At 45.4% G+C, this 10,185-nt stretch overlaps 1 protein-coding gene across 1 annotated transcript; it reads left to right on the top strand.

The window, feature by feature from the left end:
- Window positions 1-1,494: 1,494 nt before the first annotated feature.
- On the top strand, window positions 1,495-9,382 carry cyp26c1 (cytochrome P450, family 26, subfamily C, polypeptide 1). The gene is made up of 7 exons (XM_083922674.1): window positions 1,495-1,608; window positions 2,452-2,818; window positions 4,048-4,272; window positions 4,627-4,902; window positions 5,215-5,373; window positions 6,620-7,018; window positions 8,662-9,382. The coding sequence occupies exons 2-7, from the start codon at window positions 2,612-2,614 to the stop codon at window positions 9,004-9,006; spliced, it is 1,611 nt and encodes a 536-aa protein (XP_083778800.1). The 5' UTR covers window positions 1,495-1,608; window positions 2,452-2,611; the 3' UTR covers window positions 9,007-9,382.
- The last annotated feature ends 803 nt before the right edge of the window (window positions 9,383-10,185 follow it).

The raw sequence follows: 10,185 nt of genomic DNA, 5'->3' as shown, positions 1-10,185 counted from the left end.
AACAAAAAAAATCACTTTGGTGCCCCCGACCCCTCAATCCTGACATCGGATCCGCACCCCTGCTCAAACCCAAAGCCTGTTCCCTTACTCCACCTTTAGGCCCAATCTCATTCATTTACTCCACAGCAAAGACGGGAAATAAACCCAGAGTTTTGTTACGTTTTAACATAAATAATAGTGTTTCTCGTGATGGAGGTCCGGAGGATTCAAGTCGGACCCGAGGAGAGCGCAGAGTCACCGCCAACAGCTCCAGAACGTTTCAACAGAATATTACGCACGGCCCGCAGACACCTTAACGCCTCTCTGGTACAAGTTTTGTGCCTCTAAAATATAAATCTAAATAATAATAAACTATAATAATAATAATAAACATCTCATCGGGATTAGGCCTCAGACAGAATCCCCCCTCTCTGCTCTGAACACCGCGGAGGGCAAAACTGACGCTGTGAAAACTCAAGAAGCATTAAAAAAAACACACAAACACACAAAACTGCTGCACTTTTGACCCTTTTTCTGTCCCGGCTGCTCTCAGTTGTCCAGTCGCTCACATGGAAATGAATAAAAGAGACACAACCTCGGATTTCTGCTTATTTTTCTGGATTTATCATAAAAACGTCGCGTAAAATGATCGATAACTAGATTATAAGGATTGCAGCGTTTCCCGAAGTTATTCGTATCTGTCGCCTCTTATTTGATTCAGTAAGAATTAAAAAAAAAAAAAAAATTGCCATTTTGAAATGTAGATTATATTCCGAGCTTTTTATAAATGTTCTTTTTCCTGGTTGTGTCTGGCAGGAGCGCCCGTCACAGTCACAGCCGGCTGCAGACGCTCGGGATGCGGGGAACTGAAGCAGCAGCGGAGCTCAAAACTCTGAGCGGCTCCCAGCTGATTGGAGAACTGCGAGATACACACACACACACACACACACACACACACACACACACACACACACACACACACACACACACACACACACACACACACACACACACACACACACACACACACACACACACACACACACACACACACACACACACACACACACACACACACACACACACAGTCTCTCTCTCTCTCGATCTAACTCTCTCACACACACACACACACACACACAAGAGCACACACACACACGCACACTCTCTCTCTCTCACACACACGCACACACACACACACTGTCTCTCACACGCACACGCGCGCGCTCACACACACACTGTCTCTCACACGCACACGCGCGCGCACACACACACACACACACACACACACACACACACACACACACACACACACACACACACACACACACACACACACACACCCTCTCTCTCTCGTCGCTCTGAGCGCGCACCGCTGCGTCTCTGCTCTCCAAACTTTTCCTTTTTTTTTTATCTCCCTCTCTCCGCGCGCTGAATGAACGAGCCTCTTTAACATATTCAGACCAACGTCATCCGCTGAAGGTGGATCATGCCGTGCAGCCTTGTCTATAAAGCCCCCCGCAGCCCGCTCACTGTGGAGGAACAGGCACCGGTCTGAGGAGGCGACAGAGGAACTTTGATTTAAAAAAAGCACCCGGATTGTTGTCACCGCTGACGGGGAGCTGCTCGGAGGTAAGTCTGCTGTTCGAGCCTCCACGGACAGAACAACTCTTTTTTAATTCACGCTGGGAAAATGATTGAGTGACCCATTTGTTGTTTTTTTTTCTATTTCCAAGTATCCTCCTCTCACCTCACCTCTAGTTTACTTCACCAGCCTGTTAATCCGCTTCATACTGTAGCCTACTGTATTCAAATCCCCCCTTTCTTCTTCTCTTTCTTAAAACCTGATTTATTGCCATTGCTCCATAAACCTCGGGCCGCCCGGGGGGTGGCTGAGCCCCCTGAACTGTACCTATAAAGGCGCATAACCTAATAGACAAGCCGGCGCATGTAAACCTGTAAAACTATTTGGAATAGTTGACAGCTACTCTTCATTTTGAAGGAGCAGCGGAATGAAGGGGAGTTTCCTCACAGGACACGGGCACGTTTCTCGTGTATTGGGTCCGTGCAGGCGCATCCATCCGGCCTGATGACGCGTTCATTTCCCTTTGATGGCGCGTCCAAAAGTCTCAAACATATATTTTAAAGAACACTTACACGATGAAAGAGGGGAAATATTTTTTTTTTCATCGGAAATTATGATTTGGGGCATTCAAATAAAATATTCAGAGGTGACCACACATCAGTGCATCATCACTGCATACTTGGATGAATGCGGAGGCCGGAGTCCAGCTTGATAACTGTTATTATTATCCTCTAACTCGCTGTAATAACAGCTTATAACGGCTCTCGGCCATTGGCTGTCTCCAGAGATGAGTTCAGAAAGAGTTTATTCCCTCTCTCGGCTTTGTCTGATGGAGCTAATGGTAACCCCACCCACACTGAGCTAACACATATTTATTTTTATTTGGACAGACTTCACGGAGGAGAAGAAGACAAATAACAGAAGGAGGAAAAACTGGACGGAGGAGAAGATTTTGCGCACCGCCGCCGGACAGAGTTTGGAACGGAGCAGAAGCGCCTTTTACGCACAGACACAGGTGGATGCTGGGCAGCAGACCAGCTCGTATAGAAGATGTTAACCCTGGCCCAGTTTGGGGTACTGTCGGCCCTGGCCACCGCGCTCACATCGGTCCTGTCCGCGCTCTTGTTGCTGGCGCTGACCCGGCAGCTGTGGAGCATCCGCTGGAGCCTGACCCGGGACAAAGAGAGCAGCCTGCCGCTGCCGAAGGGCTCCATGGGCTGGCCGCTAGTCGGGGAGACTTTCCACTGGCTCTTTCAGGTGAGAGCTGACACAGAGCTGCAGCTGGGCCGCTGCAGGTTTCTTTTACAAGTGTTCCAAAATATAGGTTCCCCCTCCTGCACGTCTGTGTGTGTGTGTGTAGTTCTTTCATGTGTGTGTTAATCACTTATACCCTGTGACTCCTTCATCTAACACTCTAAAGGAGGTGAACACCAGAGGGGCTGCTGGTTGTTTTAATAATCAGAGTATTGATGGTGGATGTTGAAGCGCGCGGGAAGCTTTGAAAAGCTCCGCAGATTCTTGTGCAGGCTGAGTTCTGTTGTTAATGCGACATGTGCGGACTTGATGCTCGGTGCGTAATTCCTTCTTGAAGAGGTAAAACAGAAGTTTCTGTTCAATTCTTCCCTTTCTCTCTCTCTCTCCTTCTCTCTCTCTCTCCCTCTCTTTTCGTCTGTCTGTCTCTTCTTCAGGGAGGAATGCACCCTCTCATCCCCTCATCTCTCTGTCCCTCCAACTATCTCTCCGTTCACCGGGCGTCAGTCAGATGCCTTGTTACAGCACACGTGATGCTTGTGTTTTAGAGTTTTTCACCTTCTTTTTAATATTTTTACTGCAAATGTCCATTATTAGCTGAGCTGATACTAAAGACTAGATACTAGATTTTGAGCCATTTAAGTAAAACATTCATATGATGGAATAGGGAAGACAATGGCACCCGGCTGAATCCCCCTCACCACTATATAAAGAAATCCTTTTTTAAAAACCTGGGTTTGTTTCAAACAAACGAAACGCTTGTGTCTTCGTCCACACAGAGATGTTTCGACAAATGTCACTGAAAACTAGGGCGGTGCATTGGCCAGAATCTGCAATACATTACGTTTCATGATACAGGGGATATTCAATATATTGTGGCGCTGCAAACAAGGCGCTATATTTTGATTTTCTTAATCTAATTTAAGGAAAACTGTCATAGAGAACACCATCATATGCATATCAATGAACCACTGTCTGGCACAAATCTTTGCATATAAACTATTAATTCAAAATGGATCCAGGCTTTTGAGAATCGATGCAGTATCACAAAACATAATATGGCGATAGTCAACAAACCAGCTTCAGAGTTAACCTGCGGCGCACAAAACAGGTGGTAGACCTCTGAATAGTAAAGTGAAATCTGGAAATGCATTTGATACTTTTTGACATTAATTTTCTGGTGTTTTACCTAATTAAGTTGTATTTTTGGCCTAATTTTCTTTTGCACACCACAGGGTTCAAACTTCCACATCTCACGCAGAGAGCGCCATGGCAACGTGTTTAAGACCCACCTCCTTGGGAAACCGGTCATCCGGGTGACGGGCGCAGAAAACATCCGCAAGATCCTGCTGGGCGAGCACAGCCTGGTGTGCACCCAGTGGCCCCAGAGCACCCGCATCATCCTGGGACCCAACACTTTGGTCAACTCCATCGGAGACCTGCACAAGAGGAAGAGAAAGGTAATAAAGTTGGAATATGTTGAAGCAATGACCTTTTTAAATCTGAAAGTTTGGCATGAATTGGTAATAATATGTTGGAGGGAATTGAGGTGATTGTTGAAATAAATAAGACTTGTCTTCTGCAATCTCGTCGGTCTTATCCAAACCTATCCAGTGCTGATTGGCTGTCCTGATATCGTGTTATAACCCTTACGACTCGCTTGTCTAATCTCCTGTATCTTCTACATCTTTCCTTTGCCTCTATTTAGTCCGGACCTCACCCAACCTGTCCTCCCTTTTACTGGTGTTGACTGTCGTGTACAAGGTTATAACTTTTTATGACACCTCTCTCTTTGTTTCCTTAACCCTTTCAAGATCCTGGCTAAAGTGTTTAGCCGGGGGGCTCTGGAGTCTTACCTGCCCCGGCTGCAGGACGTCGTCAAGTCTGAAATCGCCAAGTGGTGCTCGGAGCCGGGCGCCATCGACGTCTACAGCGCCGCCAAGTCCCTGACGTTCCGTATCGCCATCAGGGTCCTGCTAGGTCTGCAGATGGAGGAGGAGCGGATTGTTTACTTGGCACAAATCTTCGAGCAGCTCATGAACAACCTCTTCTCGCTCCCCATAGACGCTCCGCTCAGTGGGCTGCGCAAGGTGAGAGAGCATGGAGAAACTTTCATTTAGGTCCTATTTTACCAGATTTTCTATATCAAGCACTACAGGGTCAGGTTCTACATGCAAGACCAGCATCACAAACAATATGAAACTGCATGTTCCCCTCTGCTCTGGAAGAGTTTTGGTGACTGAATGTGAGGAATTGGTTTCAGTTTCTGACGTACGAAATATGTAACTACTTAAGTTATGTTACTACTTACATAAAAACTGCCTGGAATGATTTAATAGATGTCAGTTTCGAGTCAATAATGATTACCTAATAATGACATTTTGCGGTTGTTTTCTGTCCAGGGGATAAAAGCCAGAGAAATCTTGCACGCCAACATGGCGAAAATCATTGAGGAGAAGATGGAGCGGCAGCAGGCGGAGGAGGAGTATTACGACGCCTTTGACTTCATACTGTCCAGTTGCAAGGAGCACGGCCAGCAGCTCAGCATCCAGGAGCTCAAGGTACCCTTGTGAAGCATATGACAATATGACTCAGACTTAATGCCAGATAAGGATTCTGTACGTTCTGACGACACTACGTTCAAATAGAGGCGTATACAACTTCAGGACTGCCAGTATCAGGACTGTCACGATGCGCAACGTGTCACAAGCTGGACAAGAAAGACCTAGAGCTCTTTCACTATTACTCACCATAAGTAATAAAACAAAAATGTCATGCCCAGTGCTTGAGATACAATGCATTTTGGTTCCTGACACACAAGTCTGTCAGACGCTCTTCGACTTCTTTCGAGTTCTTTAAAATCCAAAAAGGTTCTGCAATGGCACAAGCATGCAGGATTTTCCAGTATGTTCTGCAGAATGAAAATGTTCTGATGAGTTGATCTCAGCTGTTCAAGAACCAATTCATTCTGAATGTTAATTGCAAGTAAATTCACCTGTTGAATCCCACCCAGAGAGCCCTGTTTGAGCTGATGTAGTTTAGGTTGTGTATTAGCCGTATGCTAAACATTTTCATTAACTATAGTAGAAGATATTACCTTTCAAATGAGGCCTCATACATGTTTTTTGACCTTTGAGTTCTTTTGTTATAAGTTTTTGCTCAAAAACGTGTTTTTGTTCTAACCCAACCCGCTGGTGGGGGTCGTAGTATAGCATTGGACAACAAATGGGCGTAGCATACCCGTTCTGTTATGGGATCTGTTCTCTCAACTTGATCCAATGGTCCTCGCTTACGGGAGTCACCATCTTGTCAGACTTTGACTCCGCCTCATTTCCTCTGACCAAAAAAGGGCATGTATGTGACGTTGGGGGGAGGGGTGTACGTCAATCTGGCTGACGTTTACCTCCGAGAAGAATTGAGGGCCAGAGGCTAGCTGTCACTCAATAGGCCACGCCCCTAATTATTCATAAACTTTAACCTCCAATAAAATAAAAACTAGCCCCTCCCCCTCAGTGTTGTCATGGAGATATGAGCTAAACACACAGACTAGAATGTTCTTTTGTCCTTAAACAGGTTTAATGATGCTGTGTAAACGGCCTGGTTAACATGGGGGTCAATGAGAAACTGCTCTGTTATGAAACCTGCCCCTAGTGGACACTCAGAGAACTGACGTTTTTGGGACTTCCTTAATGGATCAACCAGTAGGTCACTGTGGTGGGGGCTTGGTGGGGATAAGGGTTTAACAGGTTTATCTGGTTAATTATGATGAAATGATTTAATTCCATTCATCCTCCTCCCTCCTGGCAGGAAACGGCAGTAGAGTTGATCTTCGCTGCTCACTCCACCACAGCCAGCGCCTCCACATCGCTAATTCTGCAGCTTCTTCGACATCCGGCGGTGGTGGAGAGGGCCAGAGTCGAGCTGGAGGCCGAGGGCCTTGGCTTTGAACCCCACAGCAGTCACAGCCCGTCTGCTGTCACCACGGAGAAAGAGGACGCTGCAGATACAGAGACAACCCGCCTGCTGAACAGAGGCTGTCACAATCACAGTGATGGTTTCCCACAGTCGCAGTCTCATATTCCGTATCTGAGCCTGGACAAGCTGAGCCAGCTCCGCTACACTGACTGTGTTGTCAAAGAGGTGCTTCGCTTCCTGCCGCCAGTCTCTGGCGGGTACCGGACAGCCTTGCAGACATTTGAATTGGACGTAAGTTAAAGTCCAGCAGAGGTGTAGCCCACATATGTATTTTCCTGGGATGAATGTGTAGAGGATGTGATATATTTTTATCAGATACAAACTTCAAATATAAAGTTTTTTCAAAATCCACATTTGGGAGAAATGTACACGGGAACAGGTACTACAAAAAACATCTTTTAAACCCACAGTGATGAGACACAGATCAGACTAGAACGCAGCAACAAGACATTTGTGTTTTAAAGACTAACTAAAAAGCTTTAAAAGACCCGTCCAAATGCAACAACCTCCAGCTTATTTTCTTGGAGCTGTCAAAAGGCATTGTGGGTAATGTAGGACTACAATAATTGAAGTAGATGTATGTAATGAGAGTCTCCTAAAAAGGGTAAGGATACAAAAGTCCAGCCAGTAGGAGTGGAGATAAGACCAGATTTTCCATTAACCAGCCAAAAGTTTCCTGTACCGTTCCTTATATACTGTATGTTTTACTGTTGTAGATTCCAACCTGTACAGGGCCACTTCTACATGTTCACAACTGCAAGTTTAAACTAGTAATGCACACGGATTAGCCAACCATTTTCTTAATTTAATCGATAAGTTGTTATGGCCATAAAATGGTTAAAAATCAGGGTTTACAAAAGTTCTTTCCACAACTCAAATATATCCAGTTAAGTGTCACAGAGGAAAAACCAGGAAATATTCACATTTCAGAAGCTGAAATCAGAAGATTTGCACATTTAACACATTAATCGACTAAGTGTTGCAGCTCATGGATGTGTGAAGGTGAACTGCATACTGCATTCATTCCTATGAACATTGCTCAGCTCTGACTGAACAGATCAAATTCTGATTTTGTCTGTGACCCTCAGTAAGATTTGGCCATTCTTTAACTGTTCCTTCTTTCCCAATAATTGTACTTTTTTGGGCTAGTGTGCATCAAGTGATTAATGTGGAAGATGCAATGCCCCGTGCAGCCACTACACCAACATCCTTTCACAGCACAGATGCATCCCCATCCTGGTGCTGCCATTAATACTTCTTCTGAGTCAAATTGGCGTGACACAAACTGATCACTGAATCATGAATGAAGTTTGTTCCCAGCAAGTGATGAGATCTTTAACTAAATCCTGTTTTAGTCCATTTGTCATGTCGCATGCCTGGCTGCGCTTTAACGGCCAAGTACGTCGACATACAGAGTTTGCTGAGAAACTGCCCCGTCATGGCCTCGACGTCTGCCTCACATGCCCCTTCCCTGCCCTCATCTCGCCCCAGATTTGCTGCGTTTATTGCAAAAAGGACAATTGAAGTCTAAAACAAATTCCCAGAATACTATTGTAGCGCACATGACACATTGCATGCACCTCTTTCTCACGGTTTAAACCCTTTAGCTGAGAAGTAATTGCAGTATTAAAAATGTCATTATGCCTGTTCATTCAAGGGCATCTTGCTAAAACCTAGACAAGTTGGGATACGACTCAAAAATAATTGGTATTAGTTGATAAAGAGGTATAACAGCATGAATACAGGGTACAGAATTCTAGAAACATGAAGAGTTTCTAAAGACTTAAAGATTTTACCAATTAAAAAAGATTTTAATAGTAAAAATAAAAGCTTTTATGTCCTTTTATACTTATTGATTTCTTCTCTGTCCACAGGGCTACCAGATCCCCAAAGGCTGGAGTGTAATGTACAGCATCCGGGACACCCACGAGACCGCAGCCGTCTTTCAGAGCCCGGAGCTGTTTGACCCAGACCGGTTCGGCCCAGACCGGGAGGAGAGTCGGTCATCTCGGTTCAGCTACGTGCCGTTTGGCGGTGGCGTGCGGAGCTGCGTAGGGAAAGAACTGGCACAGGTCATCCTAAAGACTCTGGCTGTAGAGCTGATGGGGACTTGCAAATGGACTCTGGCCACGGAGAACTTTCCCAAGATGCAGACAGTGCCGATAGTGCACCCGGTAAACGGGCTGCACGTGCATTTCTCTTACAACTCCCCGCTTTAGAAACCAGACTGACTGACTTTCCAAAAAAAACTCACCCAAGAGGTCATTTAACCTTCAACGCGCTTCCGGAAAAAAACTCTCCAAGCCCAAGAAAGGAAGTGCAAGCACCTCGCCGGGCCTGATGGTGCAGTTCAGGTCCCTTGTCGTTCCCACGGACATGAAGAAGGGGGTTTACAACGCTTGTTTTTCAGTGGTTTCACTTTCTGTCGTAGCACATTTGAACCTCCTGATACGTTCACCTGTTTCTCAGCTTCCCTCCTATATCAATTTTTAACTTATTAATGTATCGCGGTGCGGCGTAAAAGTCTGTGTCGCGTTTTCTTTGCTTATTTTCATACAGAAGATCTGGGTTTGCTTCTGCATAATTGACCGTGTACACTTCAGTTACAACAGCAGAGGTTTCTATTCAGCGCTAAAACACATGTAAGTGCCTAGTGCAGGGTCTTCAGGTGCATTTACTCACCTAAAGTCCTACAACAGGAGACAAAGACTCCAGTTTCTTGGCTCTGATCAAGTCCAGGGACAACCATGCAGCATTACACCCAGCAGTTACCAGATAACCTGTTAGTGGCTTTTACATTGTGCATCAGTTCGGACATACCCAAGAGCTGTGCATGCTCACTGTGCTGAAATGAATCCCGAGCATTTCACTTCTTCTTCGCTTACTTTTACAAAACTTTTAAGATTCACGTTTCACAAAAATGCAGCTGGTAAAGTTCTCCGAGATCAGGGACCGAGACTTGGACCTCACCTTTCTTTTATCCTACGATCCTTCAGTTGTTTCTTATTTAGGCGTAATCACCCGGGCTTGCCTTTCCGAACCGCCTGTGAGCAAGGCACTGGATACCTGCAGCTCCGTGGAAATGTTGCGCGTAGTGAGAAAGTTCTTCCATGAATCGAAATGTGGCAGTTTTCACTAGAGCCTGATTAAGGTTATTAATGCAGTGGGAAAATATGGGAGAGACTGGACTCATCCAAGTGTCTTAATCGTGGTGTCTTTGCGCCACTAAAACACTTTCACCGATGGAACTTGCACTTGATTTTAACGCGTAAATCCCACAACCAGGAACTACCCAGACATCAAGGTCAAAGTACATTCGTTCTGTTTTTTGAACATGAATGTAAAATATATCCTTAACAGTGCTATTATGTCTGTATCAAATGAAGTAGCATTATGAA

The sequence above is a fragment of the Echiichthys vipera genome (genome assembly GCF_963691815.1).
Source record: "Echiichthys vipera genome assembly, chromosome: 11".
NCBI lineage: Eukaryota > Metazoa > Chordata > Actinopteri > Perciformes > Trachinidae > Echiichthys > Echiichthys vipera.
This window is presented reverse-complemented; position numbering and strand designations above follow the sequence as displayed.

Excerpts from the sequence above, each read along its gene's own strand:
- cyp26c1 (XM_083922674.1), top strand. The coding sequence starts at position 2,612 with ATGTTAACCCTGGCCCAGTTTGGGGTACTGTCGGCCCTGGCCACCGCG. Across the intron at positions 4,273-4,626 it reads TGCACAAGAGGAAGAGAAAG|ATCCTGGCTAAAGTGTTTAG; the intron begins GTAATAAAGTTG and ends AACCCTTTCAAG. Across the intron at positions 5,374-6,619 it reads TCAGCATCCAGGAGCTCAAG|GAAACGGCAGTAGAGTTGAT; the intron begins GTACCCTTGTGA and ends CCCTCCTGGCAG.